Source organism: Hippocampus comes, unplaced genomic scaffold (genome assembly GCF_001891065.2).
Source record: "Hippocampus comes isolate QL1 unplaced genomic scaffold, H_comes_QL1_v1.1 scaffold55, whole genome shotgun sequence".
Lineage (NCBI taxonomy): Eukaryota > Metazoa > Chordata > Actinopteri > Syngnathiformes > Syngnathidae > Hippocampus > Hippocampus comes.
In genome coordinates, this window is record NW_017806170.1 from 1,259,019 (window position 1) to 1,282,139 (window position 23,121).

Consider the following 23,121-nt stretch of genomic DNA (forward strand, 5'->3'; position numbering starts at 1 on the left):
CATGATGTAGTCCCGGGCCAGCAGCGTCAGAACCACCATGGAGTCCGGTGCCAGCAGGGGCAGAACCACGATGGAGTCCTGGGCCAGCAGCGGCAGAACCAAGATGGAAGCCTGGGCCAGCAGGGGCAGACCCATGATGTAGTCCCGGGCCAGCAGCGTCAGAACCACCATGGAGTCCTGGGCCAGCAGGGGCAGAACCAAGATGGAGTCCTGGGCCAGCAGCGGCAGAACCAAGATGGAAGCCTGGGCCAGCAGGGGCAGATCCACGATGAAGTCCTGGGCCAGCAGCGGCAGAACCAGGTCAGGCATCTGGACCAGATATGAGATCGGGGCCAGGAGGAAGAGACGCAGGGCACGGTGTTGGTCTCGACTGTTTAGTGAGAGGCGGACAGCCACCTTCAACACTTACTGAGTACGTGTGACACGCTGCACTGAAATTCAAGTCTGCAGTTTCAATAAACCCCTTTTGCAAACCTGCGGCTGGTGTGTTGGCGCACCTCAACGACATTTCCAAGGGCAAGGCAAGGCAGTTTTATTTCTAAAGCAGGCACAAGGCAACTCAATGTGCTTCACATAAGCAAAGACAAAATGCCTACAAACATTTTCAAACACAAAAGTGAACAACATTCAGAAGCAAATTTGGGAATTTCTCCATTGTGAGACAAATAAAGGTTTTCTTATCTTAAACCAAAGAAAACAAAAGTAGTTTACCAAAATGACTAAAATAATGTACACTGACAACAGTGAAACACATTCACAGAAGACTTGGAAAAACTTTTAAAGTAAAATAAAGTAAAAGTAGATTTCTAAAAGAACTCAAAGAAAACACGGCAAAACAAAGTGCACTAAATTGACGGCACTTCCCCTCAGCATGACTGCTCCATCTGTGCTAGGATAACATCCCTTACCCACTCCCCCTCCAAAAAAAAAAAAAAAAAAGAATCCCTGGAAATTAACAGGTGTTCAACTGATAGTAACCCCTTCAAAAAAGAACAAAACAAGAAAAAAAATGCAGAGATTTGAGAATTGCATCCCTTCCCTCCTCCTCTGGCAGCACTTGCGTGACCTTGTTATTGCTGAGTCGGACCTGCACTTTCTTTCACGCGCCGGGCCTCCTACAGTTATTGGAGAATGGATCTTACATGCACGCAGCGAAGTACACAAAAGTGATGGCGATGAATTCGTCGACAACCAAAAAGGGGCTCCGCTTGGGCCTTTTCATCTGAGCCAGACAAAATCGCCACTTGAAAGGCTCGCTGGTGTGAAAGCAGTTAAAGTGCAACGACGGCACACTTCCTTGCATTTGCAAAGGGGTGGGGGGGTTCCAAGAATTAACTAAATTCAGACGGCACAATAAGGTTAGTCTGGTTTATTTCCCCTCTTACAAAAAAGAAAAAAAAGAAAAAAAAAGGGGAACGTCTATGTCACAAAAAGTGAGGCAATCCAATCCCTTTGGTGCTATTTTTTTTATTTTTTTTTAACCGAAACAAGGAACATCAGAATGTAGGTGATAGGACGTGCTGGATTTTTTGTTTCAGAGTTGAAAATACTACAAAAAACTTGCATGATCGCCCCCCCCCCACTCGATCCCTCCAAAACCAAACCAAACAGACACGTTTTCAACAAAAATGAAAAAGAAACAAATGACATTAATCCAGCATTTAAAAAAATACTGAACACACACACAGCCACGCACACACATTTGTGTGTGTGCACAAACTTGCAGAAAGGGTCCGATACTACGACACCTGATACCATTTAACCAGCCTGTCCTCTCCTGGCCTCCCTGAGTGTGCAATGTGCAGTTGGGCAGGCAGCGACTTCAAAAAGTGTCTTGGGAAATGTTTTTAAAACTACTGGCAGTAAATGAGTTAAAAAAAAAAATGGATGTTCATGAAAGAACGAGGCTCCGAATTTGAAAAATGGCTTCAAAAAGCAGGTGGTGGGTGAAAGAATATCATCCAAATGGTGAATCTGCACTCCATTCCCACGCGGTCAAACTTTGGACCTGCATGTGTGATGCTGTCAGAACACTGAACGTACACTGCAATCACAAATCAAAAGCTTGATTCGACTTTGGGTCCAAAGGAGCAGCCAAGAAGCTCCTTTAAACGGCGTATTATGCAATCGGCAGTGACTTGGATCTTCACATCTCACTGATCAAAGAACACCACTCTGACCCACACCTAAACGGATCTCATATGGTGGAATCCAGCCACAAAAAAAAAAAATATATATATATATATGTCTCTCGATGGCCAAAATGCAAACACAGGATGTGTGTGTGTGTGTGTGTGTGTTTAGTAGGTTGCAATAGCACAAGATAATGCAGAGATGGTACCAAATCAATTTCTTGATTGAAATGCCATCGATCCCTTTCAAAGTTGAGGAATGATAAAAAAAACAAAACACCGGTATTGGAACATTCCACAGGCAAATCAGAAACTGGTGTCATGATTGGGTACAGAAGAACCGTCCTGAAAGCCTCAGATGTTTATCAAGCCTTTGTCAGTGAACACAGTTGGTCTCGACATCTAAAGATGCAAACTCAACCGTGCAAAGAAAAGGCCAGATAAAGACGTCGCTGGCTTCTCTGGGCAAGAGCTCATTTGAGATGAACTAACGTCAAGTGGAAAAGTGTGCTGTGGTCTGACGAGTCCACATTTCAAAGATATATAGTTTTTGGGGGGAGCGGGGGATCATGGAGAATCATGGACGCTGTGTCCACCGGGCCAAAAATGCAAAGGACTGTTAATAGGTAATGGACACCGCCAATGCCAACACAACTCATAACTTAAAACCTTGCAAATTAGACTTTTAACAGACTTTTTGGGGTTCCCGACCCATCACGTGGAAAATCAGACCCAATCAAACCCGCGACATTTGTGGTGAAAGTGCAAGGAGAAGCAAGCAAATGGAGTGAATGAACTCCGCTTTCCGCTTAATGTCAACAAATAAAAAAGGGGGTCGGCTACATCTCAAGGTTGCCATGTGTTTGCTGAGTCCAGAGTGCGCCATCTGCCGTGGGCACTCGGACCACTCGGCGCTGTCAATATGCTTCAAACATGGCTTGTGGAACAGAACGGGTCCTCTAATGAATAAACTGTTTTTCCTTTGAGTGCCCGGGCCATGTCCGCCCACGCCGATCAATACTGGGCTACCGAAGCTGCGAGCCACCGCCGACGCAACATGGACGAATCTTTAACCCTTCGTGTGAGCGAGGGCGGGAAAACAGTCGCAATCGCGCATCTTGGCCGGGTTTAATTAGTCACGATTCAAATCTGTCTCACAGTTCCGGATGAACCGGGTTCAAATCTCAGCTCCTGTCTTTGTGCGTTCAGTTTGTTGGCTTTGGCACCCCGCGTTCATTCCGTGAAGACTAATTTGAGTGTGGCGATGTTCTTGAAGGTTGGTTTGCGACCGAGGTTTTTCGGGATCGGTTCCCGTTAGTGAGTTCGTGTATTGAAACAGAACCAGCAGGTTTAAGACCAAATTCTGGGTCAGCAGGAACAGATCCACGCCGACGCTGACAATCTGGACCAGCAGGTGCCGACCTGGGACAATGTTCAGGAGCAGCATCAACTGACTCGGGGGGGCAGGATTTTTCACTCTGGGTGTCAAATTTTCACAAAGTACAGTGAATCCCTGTCAATTTGCAATTCACCATGAGCAGATTCATCCGAATCCGACAACCGTCCCGTACTCTCGGCATGTTTTTGGTCTTTAATACCTTCATTAAGATGCCGCTCAAATGCTGAGTTCTTTCAAAAGGTGGCATGTTAATGGAGGAGTAGCCACCATTGGCCATCCGGCTTCTTGACGGCCCAACAACAGCGTGACGAAAGATTCCACTGGAGGTCCGACGGGCAGGTGAGGATTGTTGTGGGGTTGACGCGGGGGGCTGCACGGTAAACAAGTCGAGCTGGAGAAAAGTCCTATTTTGTTATCGGCAGTGCTGCAAGTTAAGAACTGATCAGATTGGTCACGGCTAGCCGCTCAACGTAAGCGTCCAATGAAAGGAGTTGTTTGCGATACCCTTTATGTATTTTTTTTAAAAAATACATAAAGTAGCTAAGCATCAGTGAGTCAGACATGTACGAAAATGGCAAGTAGAAAATGAATTATTGATATTTTTACATGCCAGCATGTTAGCACTTGGGTTTTTTTTTTTGCTCCAAAGATCAAATCATCTGAAATCCATCATTTCAGTCACCTGAGACGTTTTTAAATGACAAAATGCTTTGGGATCATATATACAGTACTTTGGGGTATCTTGGGTGAAAATCCTTTTTTTTTTTTTTTTTTTTTAAGTGAAGCTTGATGTTTCTCATACTTTGCTCATTCCGCCTTCAAAATATTAGAAACAGTCTTTGGTATGACGCAATTTGCAAACTGCCGCCAATAATTTTTTTTTTCTTTCGATCTTACCAGATAACTGAGCATTGTTGTCTTAATTTGAACAGAGACCCCCCCCCCCCCATGTTTTGGAATCTCAGCTCCTGATATCGCAGCGGTGACACGCTCAATAAAAAGAAAAAGGTGGGGGGGGGGCACCACGTGGGCTTTTTGAGTCCAGTGTGCGTCACATTAGTGCAAGCCAGCAGGCATATATAAAGAGAGATGCGCACACACACACACACACACAAACACACATAAACACAGCAGTTTACTCCACAACAAGACCAACAACAGGTAGGAGAAAGTTGCTTCAAATGTGCTGCTTCTTTTTTTTTGTTTTTGTTTTGTTTTTGGTCGTTTAAATTTTGATTCAATCATTGAGGGGGGTGTTTTGTTTTGTTTTGGTTTTTTTGCCCACTTCTAAGAACTTTACATTTAAAATTTTTTAAACCGTGAATCTTAAATCATTTTGTAAATAGTGTACAATTTTAAAGGAATCCTCGCCTCTCCTTCCACTCAGACAATGAAACTTTACCTCGCAGTCGCTGTGCTCCTGCTGGCTCTGATCGCCTACGCAGGTCAGTATTGAGTTCGGTGTGACGTCTAAATGTGACTTTTTTGTTTTTTTTCTCCCAAAATGATTATTATTGTTTGTTTACAGCCAAATAAATTATTCTTTTTTTAAACATCATTCATTCATGCACCAACGCAGATGCTCAGGAGGAGACCTTCGAAGAGAAGTTGAGCAGGTACGGCGACCAGGTGGCCCAAGTGTTTAGAAACATGGCGGAGAACACCAAGGAGTCCCTCAACAACATTCGCAACAGCCAAATGGCCAGCGACGTCAAGTACGCTCGCAATGAGCACACACACAAACACACACACACACACATACGCTGCTTGAAAATGCTCATTTGTGCATTTCTGCTCAAACAGGAAATGGTTTAAGGAAAACTTTGGCTCTAAGTAGGACCTTCGCTTCCAGTGTGCAACCTTCGCCCGAAGCTCGACATCATCGTATTCTGCTCTGCTAGGAAAAAAAAAAAAAAAAAAAACAAGCTCATATTACTCCTGGTCTGCTCGAAGTGTACGTTGTTTATGGGCACACACCTTACATTGATGACATTTAAAAGGCTTTGTTGAAATATGCACATTCGGTGTTGCCATTTGTGATGTGGACTATGTGGTCAAATGTGTCTTGACGATGTGAAATAAATGAACAATTCCGGTGTTTCCGCTCCATCATTGCCCAAAATAAAAAGATGAGTCCTACTGTGTGCCTCTTTGAAATCAAGACAAAGACGTCGCCACATTGCTCATGAAATGTCACATTAGTCTTCTCAATTGGTGCTTTTCTAGCCCCGCCCCCTCGCCCCAAAAATAAATCGATAAAATGAACACAAAATGCATGCAACAGAAGTCCATCAACAGAAATGGAGAACAAAGAAAACGCTCATGAATACGCGGCCGGTCCCGTAATCGGTTTACTTGCACGAAACACTTGGTGATACAAAACAAACAATCTCAACCAATTTATTGAACACATTGTGTTCATGTATGACGAATTCAATTCAAAGGGTCAAATGGATGATCTGTTCAACTGAAGGCGGAGATGATTTTAGATGACGCGGCCACATGAGATTATTTCACCCAAAGAATCCTTTTTGCCACTATTTTAGGAAGGTGATGAATTATAAATCCCCCCCCCACCCTGCGCAGTTTGCGAATATTAGCTTTCTTAGCCCTGCAAGCATAATAGCAAGCACTTCAGATCCAAGAATGGCTCAGCAGCAATTGTGCTCAGACTGTTTGAAGAAATTTTCGCACACCAAAAAATTACTTAAAAAATCAAAAAAATTATAAATGATAATGTGAGAGAAAAGATACGGGGGTGGGGGTAGACATTTGTAACATGGTCAAAAGCTGCACCTTTAGCAGTTTGCATCATGAAAGTCATGAAGGGGGTCGACGGGGGTGTTGAAGCCGACGACGATGAAGCGCGTCCGCCATCGATTGTCTATTTGTCTCCACAGCCCACAGGAGCAAAGGTCAAGTGCCAACATGTCGGCGTTTCCCCGCGAGCGGTTTCACAAGAGCTGGACTAAAGTTTACGCCGGTTAATGATCCACAGGGGCTGGCGTTGCTTCACTGAAGGCTGCGGCCCGCGACAGGCGGCCCGGTGACGGAGGTCAGCGGACACATCGGTGGATGGAAGTAATTTCCACTCCCGCCAAAAAAAAAAACAAACAAACAAGCCCAAAAAAAAAAACATTCAACATGTTTAAAGGAACACGATGTTACTGTTGTGTTTTTATTTTTTTTTATGACCAAAAGTAGCAGCCCCAAAATCAACCCTGCCGTTGCTATAGCAACAACTGATTACTTGAGCGGTCATTTCTACGTACGTCGCGCTGGATCAGTCGGGACAACTCAAGATGTTGGGTAAAATGTACACCCGCGACGGGGATCAACTTGAGCCTTTTCCGATCAAAGTCAGCAAACGCCCGATCGTCCGAAGAGATGATCCTGTGGCGTAGTATTTTCCCACCCCGAACTGGTCAAGCCGACGGTCGTAAAATTGCGGTGCACATATCTGGACAATTGGGCCAAATTTGTGCATTTTTCGTCACTCGCAATTCAAGACAGGAAAGTCGGCGTTATCGGACGGCTCTGAAATATTATCCTGAACGATTATCCTGCGGGTGTGGGGTAGTGTTTTTACGAGCGCTGAGAGTGGCCACCGTTAACAATCTGCGAAACCGGTTCAATATTTACGAGCTGAATATTCGGTGTGTGTCGTTTATCCCCAATGCAAATTGATTAGTACGTATTTTTGTTTGAAACACGATCGGAATTTTCCATTTGGGGGGTGGGGGGGGGGGTATGAGCTCTTGACCGAACATTGGTTTAGGATTTTATGCATCAGTACGTCGCCAGGCTAGCATTTGTCATTTGTCAGATTTTCTGTTGTTTTAACTTTTGTTTGTTAACCTTTTCAGAGCAGGTTTGTTTGTTTTTCTTTATTTTAAAAAATGCTTTGTTTTAGTTGAGTTTTTAAAATTGGTTTTAGTCACGTATATATTTTTTTTAATCTAGGGAGTATTTGTCAAGTGACAACCCCCCACTCCAAAAAAAACTAAATTTTTGCCCTTTTTTGTTGAGCAACTGAATCTTCATTCATTCATGATTTGCATTTCTGCACTGTATCATGTTTTTGTTGTATCCAATTCATCGACGAATCGACAAAGTCATCAACGGATGAATCGATTCCTAAAATCATCGTGAGTTGCTGCCACACTTCAGTTGAATACTTTGAGCACAATCCACGAACACGTAACCGCCTTGGCAGTGGCAATGATTTTCCTTTTGCTTCTTCACACGAAAATGATGACCCACGTGTAACTTTGCTCGAGATACTTTTTTTTTTTGTCCTCCTCAGAACAAACAAAGTCTTCACCCCTGCCTGTGTTTGGACAGCTGTCGGATGTGGAACGTTGTTGCTTCAGAGATCAGATTGATTTTTTTTTTTTTTTTTTCTTGCCATGGACTCTGCCCAGAGAAACGGCGCTCCGGGGGCTTTATCACATGGACGCTCTTCTCGAAAAACCCTAATCGGTCCCTTTAGATCAGATCGGAGACTTTGACTGGTCGACAAACACATCAGCGTCTGCCAAAACGGGCTCCGATATTCGATCCAAAGGGCGCTCGCCGGGACGCCGCGCAGACGTCAGCGACGAGCGGACCGAGAGGAGTTTCGAGGTTCATTCGTAGGCAATCTTCACGGTCGTCATTTGGGGCCCCGGGCTGGAAATGACCACATGAGGCCAGCCAGAGTCCTCAAACGATCAGATGACACTTGCAAAGGCAAACATGAAAAAGCCAATTATTTAACTGCCACATGGAACGCAAACAAAAAGTCAGGCCACAGGGACCAATGTACGACCCGTTGCCTTATATAAATAAAATGACTCAATAACACTCGTTTCATTCAACTCGTTTGTGTGCCGGAGCAGCTGAATTAAAAAAAATAAACACAACAACAACAACAACAACAACAAAAAAGGTACACTGTTTCGAATTGTCACGACTGGTTGTTTTTTGAGGCGGTTCAACTCAGAGCAGAACTGAAAATCAGACAATTTGAACAAAGTTTGTTTTTGTTTGTCGGCAGATGAGATTTCTTGTCATCGCTCTCGTTCTTCTCATTCAAGGTAAGTTTTTCCGGCCCGAATTATTTCTTTTCTTTGGGCTGACACGCTTCCTCCTCCTACTCGGCAGCGAGCGCGCCACTCTGGGCCCAGACGCCGGATCCGGACCCACCCGACTCTCCAGGAATTCTACAAAGACTACTTGACAACGCTCGGTATCGACACCGCACGCACACTTTGAAACACTGAAACACACACACACACACACACACACACACACACACACACACACACACACACACACACACACACACACAGAGAAAAGAGTGCACAAACACACACCCACACACAAGCAAACAAATGAGTGCACAAACACCACACCAAGTAACAGGGCACAAAAATAAACTAACACAACAAGCAAATACATACACACAAAAGAAACAGTCACATAAAGACACACACGCACAAATGAACACACTCAGAAGAAAGAACACACACACACACACACACACACACACACACACAGACACACACACACACACAAATGGAGACACGCAAAAGCAAACTCACAATCTCACTTGGAGAGACACACGCATGCTCACGGTTGAAAACTGACACACACTGACACACATGAAGGAACAAACGCAACACAGGCACACACAACCACAAAAAGAACACACACACACACACACACACACACACACACGAACCAACACAAGTGCAAACCAACAAACAAAGACCGATGGACGCATCCAAAGAGCACAGACAATTGCACCTGATTGGACACAAAAATCCAAATGAAACACACACACACACACACACACACACACACACACACACACACACACACACACACACACACCTCTCCGTTAAGCTTCTAACCCACTGACGGGCGAACAATTGCGAGTTGGCGAAGGTAGAAAAAAAATGCGTGTTCACGTCAGAGTACATCAGGGTTTGTCCAAGGGTGCAAATGTTCGCCAACAGTTTGTGTGTGTGTGTGTGTGTGTGTGTGTGTGTCAAGTTCAAGAAAAGTACAGGCGAACATCTGGTGACCTTTTGGCAAACATTTGCGCCCTTGGACGAACCCTGACAAACTCTGGCAGGAAGGGAACATCTGCCGCCTTTGAAGGGGCTCGCCATTGTTCGCTGTTCAGCGGGGGGAATAGTTGAGGGACAGAGGGGGCTTGACTGATTGCAAGCGTTTGGGTGCTCCTGAATATCGAGGTTGCCATTGCGCGGCCCTGCCGACTCAAGCGCCGCACTTGTGCATATCTCCCCCCGCCACCGCACAGTTCAGCCAAAGAGAACGTCGCTAGAACGACGGACATTGCGGTGGCATTCGCGAGGGAATACTACGACGAACACATCCAGCCGGTCGTGGACGACTACAGGCAATGGGCAGCTGGCGTCAACACAGCGGCGAGGGAGAAGATCGTCAACTTCTTCCCCTTCTTTGCCGCCAATACGACTGACCAAGGAGCCATTTAACAACACGCTTGCCGACCGCCTTTTTTGGTCCCGCACAACTGTACCCGTACATGCAGGCTTCATTAAAGCAACCAAATGTACAAAATGTGTCCTGAAATAACAGAGTCTGTGAATGAGGTACGCGAGAATATGAAACTCATAGTACATACAACATTTCAACAATTTGGGGAGGCAAGTCAGTCCAGATACATGTAGGCACAACATTGGCCAACTATGGTGGCCCGCAACGGTCAAAAAGATAACATACAGCTGAAAGAGTGGCTTTGTAGCAATTCTTCTCTACATTTACATGTATTCTTTTTTTTTTTTTTTTCTCAAGGGGTTCACCGTAGTCTACTACTCACGCAGCAGTCAGGTTATAATTACAGGAAGTATTCAGGAGCCCAGAGCAGGTCTAAGTTGTGGCGCAGGTGGTGCAATAAGGTGAACTTGATCGAGGCACAGGCAGACAGATGCTGCGCTCTGATGATACATGTTCATGAATATGACAACGGTGTGCATCGAACCCTTGAAAACATTGTAGCAGTCAATTAATGGATGAATTCAAACACATGATCAATTGGGAAGGCGGTTTCCAAGGGCCCACTTCATAGCTGTGATTGCCCTGGGCAATTTCAGAATATTTGTAAGTCGAGAACTGCTTGCATTTCCTTCTAAATGTACTTTTCCCACATCAATCCTCCCAGCGAGTCTATTTCTGCTTCCACAATGTCATGGACTGCGCTGCGCTGATTTTGAAGGGATCGAGTGGAGCCGCTTTTGTTGGTCCGGAGTAACTCGATTGCGTTCACTCCCACAACGGCGCAGTTGTTGGCCTGTGAAGGCTTTGGGGTCGCCTCGGAAAAGAAGGACCAAGCCGCTGGGGCGGATGGAAGTCTAGGCTTCCTTGCGAAAGCTGCTCACCCCCACGACACGATCTGAAAAGCGGGATTAAATGGAAGGATGGAGGGCTACTCAAGGAAATGTAATGAAGTCAATTTTGTGCATTACTCCACATCTCTGTAATATGCACCCATCCATTCTTTGCACCACCAATCTCGTCCAGAGTGAGCCTCTGGAAATTTTGGTGTGGAAAAATGTTTTGCAGCCATAAATACGAAGCAAACGCATGGAAAACGGTCACAACGATGGTAACTGAGTGTGCCTACTTGTGCTGCATGACTGAATGATTCTTTCGCTGCTGCGCAAACTACGAGTCGTTTATGCCATTCAGAACTATCGTAAACCGAGCAGGGACCCCCTAACAAACAAGTTTAGTGGCACACAACAATGCTCAGTGGCAATACACGGGAAAGCGTAGTTGCAGACGGACTTGCCCCCCCCCCCCCCCCAGTGTTTGTTTTACCTTTACTACTACTAATCGAGTTCCATGAACCTTTGCGGAGGCGAAGCGACGGTGGGCTAAAGAAGACCACGTTCAAAATTTGGTGATCATACTGCAAGACAGAATAATCGTTCTCAGTGCATGCATCTCAATGGTCATCATCTCGGTCTTATTTTACTGATGATCCAAAATTAAAATTCTTGCTGGGTCCAAGAATCACCTGATGCATCTCCAAAAGGGACAAAGGGGTCACTGTGCAAACCTGACACGGACTCTGCGAAAGGTCAACGAGGTGGCGTCTAGACCAGCGCTGCTGCCTTGCTCGCTCGCTCGCGACAGCAAAGGCAAGATAATCTAATCGACGGGAGTTTTACAAGCATACTGTAGATGAAGACATACGTGCGGCGCTATCAGATGGGTCTCCGGGTACATCATAAACATACGCGACAGCAGATGCATGACATCCAGGCCCATTTCGCAAGATGCAATTGGGTTTTCAAGCAAAGACCATGTACACTGGACTTTGTTTAGGTGATGTGTGCGTGCGTGCCTGCGTGGGTGCTGTGGTGTGTGTGTGTGTGTGTGTGTGTGTGTGTGTGTGTGTGTCCTGATCAGATGACGTGTGCTTGCAGTCCCCCCCTATATCATCTGGTCCAGATGTGAGCTCCCAGTTGCAGACAACTCACTTCCAGAGCAGACTGTCACTTCTGGGATCCAGAGGCAATCAATTGCAGGTAAAAAAAAACAAAACAAAAAAAAAGCCTTCCATTTTTGGGTATGTTTTCCAATACGTTAAGGTGTTTTGGATGTCCGTATTTTAAAATGTCAAATCTGTCCAGTTTTGCTTCACGCAGCGTTTTCTTCTCCTTACAGAAATGAACACTAAATTCGCCATCGCCCTGATCCTGGCTCTGCAGGGTAAGAAAAGACGTGTAATGTCGTAAACTATTTGAAGTCGTCATTCCATACTAAGTGTAAAAATGTGCAAGACGTGAGCAGCTGTGTTCATTTGGATTGGCAAAATTGTGCTCTTTAGTACAACAAAAAACATCCCAATGGCCTTGTGTGCAAACCTCAACTTTTCTGCACAAACTTAAATTCGCTTTTTTTTTTTTTTAAAATCCTAAAAAGTAACTCACAAAATATGGGGGATGCGTGTTTTATCATGACGAGTCTGTGTTTCCTTTGAGATTTTTTCTAACCATCAGCCTGATTGAACCTGCTGTTTTTCCTCATGGCAGTCTCCATGAGCCTTTGCGACATTCCCCAGCCAGAGCAGGAGCTTGTGGATAAATACACCAACCTGAAGGGCGTCTTCTATCAGCGTCTGGTGAACGCTTACAGCAAGCTTTATGCCGCCGCTGCCCCCGTCATTAGCGAAGTGGGACAAACCCCTCAGGGCCAGGAGGCCAAAGAGTTCTTGGAGAGTCTGCAGGGCAAGCCCGAGCTCCAGGCCATCGTCAAGGTTGGCAGGTGAGCGTTTGCAAAAGCCAGAGTACAAAGTCTTTGAAATTTTTGTTAGCGGCAGGTGGCACTCATGGGCCTTGTGTTACTGTGTAGCGGATTAGTTGAAGAGTTCAGCCCCCTGGTGGACAAGGCCCGCAAATCCGTCCTGGGCGTCTACGGACACTACCTGCGCCCACACATTGGCCAGTACCTGGACAGCGCCATCAAAAACATCAGGGTTCATCTGGATACGTTCCTGCCTGCCCAGTAAAATAAAACGAGGTGCGCTTTTTCCAGAGGCCTGATGGAAACCGCACAGCGCTTCAAACCCGGGGGGAGCACCGAGCATTGTCTGTTTTTTTTTTTTTTTTTTTTTAAACAGCATCAAAAAACTCGCCAACGTCATCCACACCCAATGTACTCAGCGTATGCACCATGTTTGTGTTTGGTACACCAAAAGTAGTCCTCGTACGAGGGGGTATGTTTATGTCTGTGAGTGTGTGCAATAAAATGAACACGAAAAAAAAAATCATGGTTGCAAGGTGTTTGTTTAAGCTGAATCTTGATTTCATTTTCTGCAGCATAAATACATGAGTTGGATCTTTTTTTCTTTTTTTTTTTTTTTTAACAGCCACAGTTATCAGCCATTAGTGTTAACTTCATGGCATCCAGCTCCTCATTCTCCCCACCACTAAAATCCATGTTGACATTTCCCGGGACATTTTTTAAGCACCATCATTTTATTCAATCATATTTTTAGTGACACAAATATTATTAAAGACATTACAAAACAATGAAGTACACTGTCCATAAGCTCTTATTGTGTTATGTTTCCCCCCTTAAAATAAAACACAATGAGTACAGCAGAGTAACAAACGAACAGACTCACTGAGGCACTGGCGGAGCAAGGGGCTGGGCATGGGGGACACTGCCCCTCCCCCTGGAATATGCTTGGACCCTCAGGCCAGGCCAGGTAATTGATTTTTACCTGGCCCCTCCCAAGGAAAAAAGACTAGTTCCACAACAGCACTGAGATGTAATTGATTCATTCTAATGGACTTCCACGCAAACACTGGGCTCAGTCTGACAGGATTTGGAACAGTAGCATGTTGTGCAAGACACACGCGTACGCTGTTGCCACTCAGTGTGTGTGTGTGTTTGAGTATGTGTGAGCACATGACTGTTTATACAACATTGAATTTGCCTCGTGGAAGTTGATCTCGTAACTCGGCGCACCCAAGGTTGCATCTGCCAAAGGGGCTAAATTGCTGCGCAGTTCATTTTGCACGTTGTCAGAGGAATACATACAAATAGATGGATATCGAGGCAAATTGCGTTGTGACCGATTTTGCGTTTTTGAATACGGAAAGATCAGCTGCACCAATATGAAGAGTTTGAGCGTCAAAACTGTGCTTACATTTCGGAAAACTGTACTGAAAAGATTCAAACGTTAAATGTATTGCACACAGAAACCTAAATGTTTAAAAGTAAACAATTCTTGGAGATGACATGCAGATGTACTGAACTCAAAAGTTAAATGCAACTACTTAATCCGTGATTCTTTTGTGTGGTATCCCAAGTTTTAAAATTATCGGAACGTATTTGTTGTTTCTCTTTAAAAAACAAACAAACAAAAAAAACCCCCTCAAATCTTGCCTCCTCAACTGGCCCCTCACCCCCATCCCCATCTTGTAATTTTCTATGCGCCCTATAAAAAAGATAGAGGACAGTAGTCTATTGTTACTTCTAGGCTTGCATCACTTACACTCAACACAATGTTAGAAAATCTCCACTTTCAGCATAATTTTTTTTTGTTTTAAATCACAGCAAATCGACCAATGATAGATAGTTAACTTAATATTGAAACTTTGCAGATAGTTGACACACAATGTGGGTGGACATAGACCAGGATTGGGCAACTGGCGGCAGCCCACGCACTTTGAGTCCTTTGACAAACCCCCCCTTTTTCTGTTCACACAAAGCCCCCAAATTCTTCAGAAAACCCTGATTAAAAAAAAAGAAATAAAATCACACGTTCCCTACGGAGAGTGGGTGAAAATGTAGGGAAAAAAATGGGTGGGGGTCGGGGCAGAAAATACCCGAAAGTCAATTATCTGGCCTGGCACTTAGAGGGTTCAAGCATATGTCAAGCTCCGCCACTGACTGGGGGGTGCTATTCCCCCAGCAGTAATCTGTGTAGCCCTTGTTAAACCCCCCCAGCGTTTTATTTGATATTTTAAAATACATTTAGAAATGATATGGTCTCATCCATCCTCCATATGTGTCAAGCCGCCTTTTAGTCCCAAGAGAGGGAAAAAAAAAATCCTTGACTGCTCAAGAGACAAACCAGAAAGAATCTAGCTGACCTCCACCTTTCCTAACCGACAAGGAGCCCGGGTGACGTGTTCGAGTCGCAGCCTCTAGGCTAGAGTCCAACTTCACGGGACACGTCGTTACTTGTCAGTGCATCTCGGCCTTGATGACAAAAACATTTCAGGAGCAGGCCGACCAGCCCAGCGCAAGTTGGCATGAAGTATTTCACAAGTGCGATGCCAACAACATCGCCTGTTTGCTCAAACTGCGTTCTGATGACGTAACGCAACTGCTCTTCCCAACAAAAATCAACTAAACAAAAACCTTGCTGCTTTATTGCTCCTCCTCCTCCTCTTCGTCGTCCTCCACGTATTGGCACGAGATAGCTTGTTTCAATCAACGCAGTACGGACTAACAAACTCTCGTGGGAGGAGGGGGGGGGGGTGACAACAACGCAAGTTTATCTCCCCCAGCGTGCACTTTGACTCCCGGAGCGACAAATCAACACATCGCCGCCGCTATATAAACGGACGAGGCCACCCGAGGAGCCAATCCGATTTTCCTCATCACACTTCCGGAGGGGAATACAGTGAGTATTCTGACATTTATTTGAGTAAATCGTGTACGTGTGCCTGAGGGGGTAAGATGACATCGACTCCTCGAACTGAATGAAAAAAGCGAATCCGGTCGCTTGAGTGCAAAGGGAACACAAGATGGACAATGTCGCACCCTAGTGGACGGGATGGTTAAATGTTGACTCTGTTGTTTGCAGCTCCATCATCATGAACAAGCTGTTGGTTGTCACTGTGCTGTTTGCGCTCCTTGCTGTCAGTAAGTGGACACTCTTTAGCCATAAGATTCAACTCTATTTGCTCCAGACGGATGCTAAACTTGAAATGTGACGGTGTAAGTTCCCTAAAAAGATTAGAATGGAAAGAAAACAGGAAGGAGGAAGGGCCCCCAGGAAACTTTTAAAGGCAATGTTTTGTGAATGTCATTTATAATCATCATACTAATAAAATCCATGACGACCATGTCAACCGGCCAAATCCCCGAGGAAATGAAGAGTTAACTATTTTGAGGATAAAGCCATAAAGTTAAGATGGGGGGAAAAAATGGTCGACAAAAATGTTTTCATCTTATAAGGATAACAGTACAATATTTTTTTATCCCCCGAGGGAAAAAAAAACGTTGCAATCTTTACAAGAACAAATACTTGTCGGGATGTAAAAAGTCAGAACCTTGGGAGAATTTTTCCAAGATGAATTTGGAAAATTACATATTCAATTCAAAGTTCAACAAGGTAAGAAAGTCAATCTAAAAAATAAAACTATGCTCTTGATGTATGCCTTTTAATCTGGAAACATTTTTATTCTCAAACATAAGACTATAATCTCTTCTTTTGTTCTTTAAAAAAAAAAAAAAAAAGAGGACTTTATTGCTGTCATAACCAACCAGGCCTTACCTTGCTGTCAGATTTAGCAGAGCTTTTACTTGCCCCAAAGACCAAAGCAGGACTTGGGACTTAAGAATGTATTTAAACCCCCCCCCCCCCGGCAAAAAAAAGCCATTGTGGAGACCATTTTGTTCTTTTGGAATACGTATCGTCAAAGAAAAAAAGCAGAAAAAGCAAAACAATCGATAAAAACTGAACTGACACCCTGGATGATGTTTTGCGCGACTGATACTCCCAACTTCATGGGCATCAGACTTGCGAGGTTCCACTGCACACTTGATGCATTGAGAACAGCCCCCGCCACCCTCCGACCCCTCCCACGATGTGAAATCTCTCCAAAGCCCTTGTCCCTTGCCTCACGCAGGCGCCGAAGGCTTCCGAATGCCGAGGCAGGCCAAGGATGAGGAGCGGGGCCCGCTCACCACGTTCTGCAACACAATCAAGTCTTACTACAGCGAGGCAGTCGACACCATCACCGACTACGTGGAGACCGTCAAGGGCCTGAAGCTGGAGGAGAAAGTCAAGTAAGACATCGCAATGGGCTCCGAATGCTCTGAGGGGACGGGGAAGGAACTCACGAAACAAAATTGTCTCTGCAGGAATTTTTACACGGAAACCACCACCATTTTGAGCACCTACAACAGCATCCTACAGGACCAGCTCTATTATCTGTTTACGGGTCAGCAGTAGGACGCGACGAAATGGCCCGACCCAAAACCACAACAGCAACTGCTGGAATGCAAACGGACTAAAATGGCTTGAAGAAAGTAGACAGCCGGGACAACAGCAGCAACAATAAATATTCCGTAGCGTGTCTTGAAACGAGATAACTAAGTGAACCTTCACCCCATTGTGGCCCGCCACACAAAACCAACCTCATTTGACATGTCTTGAAATATTAAAAGTATTTATACAAAAAAAAAAAGTCACGTTTGATGGCTTATTCTGACGTGTGAGAATCAAATGGCGCAGGTGGAAAGTCACTATTGAAGTGTCATCCTACCTTGAATCAACCAAACCTCACATTTTTACATTACAAAAAAAAAATAATGCCATGACAAATTAACAGTGTTTAATCGGCAAAACGCCAGCAGTTACGATTGTTTTGAAAAGTGCTAAAAGCAGAGAATGAAACTGTCCGACTGATCAGTGGGCATCCTATTTTTTACACAAGAGGGCGTCATGGACGGAAAATCATAATTTCCACATTTTTGGGGTGGCCAACAGCCCTTTATCTCAAAATAGGTCCGGCTCTGCATTTAAGAGCAGCCAAATCTCATATCCACATTCAGAACCCCCCCAGTTTCAAATCGGCTCGGGGGCAACGTTTCCAAGCGGGCTCGTTGCGGTTTGAAGACACAGCAGGACATTGGTTGACGTGAATCGACTTCCGGTGTCGATTGACGTAGATAACCGTTGTAGTCGATTGTGCAACCGCGTACATGTTGTTCCCCCGAGTGTCCTAATTTAGTTGGCAATCAATTGTGTTGGCCTGTAAAACCAGACTGAAAGCAAACCAACAAAGAAGGTCTGAGCGAGAGAACTCTTAACGCAGCGTAGGGAGGAGCAAATATTTTGCCCTTGAAAGGTCGACCTGAGTTGTTGTGCCATCACGGATCCTTTATAAAAAGAACGCGTTGGGTAATGGTAAAATATTAACTTTATCAACATAATCAGGCACATTTATTTCCTCAATGTGTTCTTATGTAACCAAAGCTCTGTTGGTGACGCCAGTTATTTGTGTTCATTGCGGGCAAGGTTCTCTTCAATCCAGCCCGCCAAGCATTAACGGTATCAGCAGTTCCGTAATATTTGGAGCATTTTTTGGGGCCATTTTTTTTTTTTTTTACATCTTTTGTTATTTTTATTCATTTATCCCGTTAATTGATTTATTGAAAATAAAAAAAAACAACATGACTACAGTAAACAACTGAGACTATTTTTTTAATCTATTCATGATTCAATTTGAACCTGGCCATTTCATTGTTAAAATAAAACAGTTTTACAAACACATTCCAAAATTTTCCCCAAGTCTCCTCTTTGTATGAGCTGGCCTATCAGGTGTTGCCCCCCTGAGCACAAAAGTGTGTCCACCCTAGCGTTGGAATGATGCCGCCATGGCAAAAATGAACAAACTTGATGACTCTTGTATGTGCTGATGAAAGAATGTTCCTTTGTTCTTCAAGAAAGAGGAGAACATGACGGGAAACAAGGTGTGACCGTCCTAGTTCACTACGCCCTTTACAAAGGTCACGTCCGTCTCGGAAGTTATGGAAGGGGAGGTAAGAAAAAAAAAAAAAAGATCCTCTCGCTCTTTATATAAGGGGCCAAGTTGCGTGGCGTGACAAAGAGAACTCCTCAAACAACCACAACATGGAGCCTCTCCTTCTGCTTCTCGTTTTGGGCCTCACAGGTAAACGATTGCTGACGTAAACGCCTCGTTGGCCTTTGATGATGAGAACATAAAAATGACTATTCAACAGGAGCGTCCTTGCTGGAGGACAACAAGCTGTGCCCGCCTCACTCCAGACCCTGGCAGGTGTCTCTCCAAAGCCGAAGGATGAGATGCAGCGGCGCCCTCGTAGACAAATGGTGGCTGGTGACGTCTGCCGCCTGCGCGCCCATGTAAGCCAGGCCAAAACGATGACGGCAAATCATCAACCTCGATCCGTGCAACTTTTTAAGGATGTTCCTGAAAAATTAGAGGCAGCGCTACTGTAGTACCTGTGACGATGAAAGTGCCTGTGTGTGCCTTTAAAATGCAAGACTGGCCTGTTGAGTGACATCGCAGAATATCCTTGTGTTCGGATTTATTCAATAAAGCGATTTGAAAGAACACAAGTGGCCGTGTCTCTCCTCCAAATATCCTGGCCACCTGTTGCGGGATTAGAATTCGTTCTAACTAGCGGTGGGAGTCTACATGAAATTCGCTAACTTTAGCGTAGACACGCAATTGTGTAACTTGACAGTACGGCGCACTTTGAGCTTCTTTAAGTCGGGGTGAAATGATCCCAAACTTCGAAAAGTCGGTCTTTTATGCACGACTTCCCTCCTGGCTCATGTTAATGCATGACTCAGTAGAAACATCCATGGGGAAAATAAATCACGGGAAAATTCTGCGATGTAGCTAGCGAATAAGGTGCAGTGTAAAGTACAATCAAATAATTATTTGATTCAGTTAAGCGGCGTAAAGTAAAACGCAATATTGCCATGGATGACTTCACGTCCGTTTTCACAGGGGTTAACGTAGCTGGCGAACGGATAGAAGCCAAACGGCCGAAAATGTCCCTTTTCAACCTTTCCAGAGGGACCGCCATCAACGCGTCGTTGGGGGAACACGACGTGACGGCGGAGGAGGGCACCGAGCAGCACATTCCTGTGGCGGAAGTCATCCGCCACAGCCCGTACCGGTCGCCCCTCCACAGCCTGGCCCTGGTGCGCCTGGCCCAGCCGGCCCGCCTGACCCAACAAGTGCAGCCCATCGGCCTGCCGGGCCGCTGCCCTCAGCCGGGAGAGAGCTGCAGCGTCAGCGGCTGGGGCTCCACCGTCCCCAACCAATGTAAGTGCACGCTTGAGCTTTTGCTATTTTTTGCAGAGGGGCTCAGGGTTGCCTCGGGCTGGTGTTGCAAACGTCTCAGCTCACCCGTTGCGATTGCGTAATTGTTGTCCCACGAATGCAATTTTAATCAGGACACTGGGTCTCGACGAGCGGGAGCACATTTTATCGCAAAAAACAATTTTCTTTTTTGCCTCGAGTTCCCCTTTAAGGCATTTACTGGGGGAAAATCTTGGTATAAAAGTAGCTTCGGGTATCACAAGCCCCAAGGCCAACCTCAAGGAAACGTTTCCTCTCGAATATATGCTTCAGATTGAAGGAGAAACAAAACAGAGACACTGACTCTTTGTTGTTTTGGAAACAGACGAGGATCCGAAGCAACTCAAGTGTTTGACGGTGCCTGTTGTGGAAGATCAAATTTGCATCAACACTTTCCCCGACTACATCTTCTGGAGCTTGGGGATGGTGTGCGCTGGCGGAGCTGACGCCACCGGCTGCTTGGTGAGCCCAAATGACCTTTGCCTTGTTTACTTGGCCGCTTTTGCTTTTACTCCACTTTTCATTGAACCAATATTCTTCTTCTTCTTTTTTTTTCCTGCAACGTCATCCCATACCACCCGCGCAGTATGACAAAGGCGCAGTGCTGGTGTGCGGCGGACAGCTGCAGGGCGTGCAGTGGTTCAGTCACGGCTGTCAGAACGCGGAGCACCCCAGCGTCTACACCAAGCTGTGCAAGTACAACGAGTGGATGCGCAGAGTGATGGACAGCCACACGCCGACGACCACCACCACACGGGCCACGACCTTCAAGAGGCCTTGAGGGGGAGCAGGGGGGGGGGTGTCACGAAATGCAGGGAAAACACAAAACTTGTTACTTTTTGTTTCCTTTAACAGCTGCCTTGTGGCTCATGTGAGCAATCAGTCATTCAATGAACAACTTTAAGACAGTTAACACCCAGACTATACCTGAAGCTGTAATTCCATAACACTTTCATTTCAAATCGGTCCAAAACTTTACCTTCAATAACAAATGACTTTCGACAAAACGAAATCCTTTCTTAATAGCCATTCTATTCCATTTTTTGATAGAGCGGTGCCTTGAAATACAAGTGCCATGACTTGAGAATTTTTCAAGACACAAGCAGTCACATGACCATATATATATTTTTTTTGGTGGGGGGGGGGGATCTTGAGAAACAAGTGGACTTCCAAATCACACCAGCAGATGGGGACAGCACACTTCACAACATCCGGCCATCACTAATTCGCGTTTGTTTCCTTGCCCAACATCAGTTGACGGCAGTAATGTGTTACGAAGCTAGTAGCCTCTATCTTTGCAACAGCTGGATATGTTTACCACCCTTGCTTTACTCCCACCACGCTACAAGTCAGCTTGCAAACACCTGCTGGCCAACTCCACTAACATGGCATTTTTATACTTGCTAACCCCCCGCTTATTTACAGATACACTATTTCACAGTTTGGAGTCAAATAAATACGCTTTTTTTTGGGGGGGGGGGCAAGAAGGCTAGGTGCTTAGACCCCTTCTATATTTATCTAACACTGTCATGAACGATTTGCCTTCCTTAATGTCTTCCAATTTTAATCCTGCAGTCTCGCATCTGATTTTGTTTGAAATAAACCATGATACACATGTGCCTTTGCTTGAGAGGTGGCCTTTTTGTGGGGGGGGGGGGGTTATTGAACACAATCGATTTTATCAACAGCGTACCCGAAATCGGCCTAAACAAATGCAAAGTCATCCAAAACTTTCAGAACAGTCAAGAAGTATGTCAATTGCAAAGGATCCTTAGGACACACCGTACTCGTCACGGATCACATCCCGTTTTCACGAGGGGGAGAAAAAAATGGTGCGCTGCGTGACTACAAGGCGCCGCTAGAGGGCACGCGAAACCAGTTTTTAAATTCTCTCAAAACAGGCGCGCCTGACGCTCTCGCTGCTTGCAAGCAGGTGACGCCACATTTCCAATTCTTCGCGATCTTTAGTGCACGGTGCGCTGTGAGGGAGATCAGAGCCATGTGCGCTGACAGAAATACACCGGTGCCATCAAGACATGGATATCGGATGGCGATCTCGAGTACAAAGGCGCACGCACACGCAGAGTGCGTGGCAGCTGTGTCCATAATCCGCCAAGACTGTGGAAGGAGGAGGCCAGTGGGCCATCTGTTGTCAGCAGCGCTCCCTTTTGCTGCTCCTCCTCCACGGCTGGGGGTCGGGAAGGGGGTGGGGGCGCAAAACCAACTGAGCAGTGGCAAAGTTGTAGACGTCACTTCGGAAGACTGCTGTGATGTTAATTGATGTGTTGTCACAAGCGCAGCCTGGGTTTGATTGCTCTCTCAGGCACGCTCAATCCTTCTGATTGACACTAATTTGATGGATTGTAATGGCTGCTGCTGTTGGTTTTGTGGTGTGGAGGTGTGTTGGGTGATTCTCCCCCTCCGGGATCTGCTCGGGAAAACAGTTAAAACCAGCAAATGTGTACGGACTTCGTTATTGTGACATGAAAGGGAGCATTTGCTGATCAGCGGGCTCACACTTTTGCCAGACGTAAGTTGAGGAGCAACTGGTTTGTAAAACGTGCCCCCCCCCGGAGTCATTCACCACAAAGAATGACAGAAAGGAGCAAAACGGCTCTGAACGATGACCAAAATGTTGATTATTTGCTAATTGATTCAGTGATGCCTCTCTAATGACCACAACTAACTTGTGTATGTGCGAAGGTAAATGCTTGATGATTGGCCGACGACCGGTCCAGGGCGTCCCCCCTGCCACTCACCCCAAAGTCGGCTTCGTAGGCTCTCGCTCGCTCGCTGCCCATAATAGCGATAGAAAATTGAAGGTCGGATGAGAACAAGTTGGAAGTCAACCAACGCCAGAGAATGGACCGTGCTCCACTTTGAAAGTTCGACTGCATGTGACGAGCATTTACGTCACAGGTGTCAAACTCAAGGCCCGGGGGCCAGATGT

At 45.6% G+C, this 23,121-nt stretch overlaps 2 protein-coding genes and 1 long non-coding RNA gene across 4 annotated transcripts in view; all 3 read left to right on the top strand.

Annotated features, from left to right (window-relative positions):
* Positions 1–477, top strand: part of LOC109531653 (apolipoprotein Eb-like) — a 3,044-nt gene extending 2,567 nt beyond the window's left edge. The window contains exon 7 of one of the 2 annotated variants that reach the window (XM_019896066.1): positions 34–477. In XM_019896066.1, the coding sequence (XP_019751625.1) occupies positions 34–324 (291 nt within the window). In that variant the 3' untranslated portion in view covers positions 325–477. The remainder of the gene's footprint in view (positions 1–33) is intronic. The other variant, XM_019896067.1, reaches the window with a different exon arrangement.
* Positions 478–6,290: 5,813 nt separating this feature from the next.
* Positions 6,291–6,652, top strand: LOC109531657 (uncharacterized). Its single transcript, XR_002171214.1, has 2 exons — positions 6,291–6,446; positions 6,530–6,652. It is a non-coding gene; the product is annotated as an uncharacterized LOC109531657 (long non-coding RNA).
* Positions 6,653–18,853: 12,201 nt separating this feature from the next.
* Positions 18,854–21,801, top strand: LOC109531658 (trypsinogen-like protein 3). The gene is made up of 5 exons (XM_019896071.1): positions 18,854–18,989; positions 19,060–19,201; positions 19,882–20,135; positions 20,497–20,633; positions 20,758–21,801. The coding sequence occupies exons 1-5, from the start codon at positions 18,950–18,952 to the stop codon at positions 20,950–20,952; spliced, it is 768 nt and encodes a 255-aa protein (XP_019751630.1). The 5' UTR covers positions 18,854–18,949; the 3' UTR covers positions 20,953–21,801.
* The last annotated feature ends 1,320 nt before the right edge of the window (positions 21,802–23,121 follow it).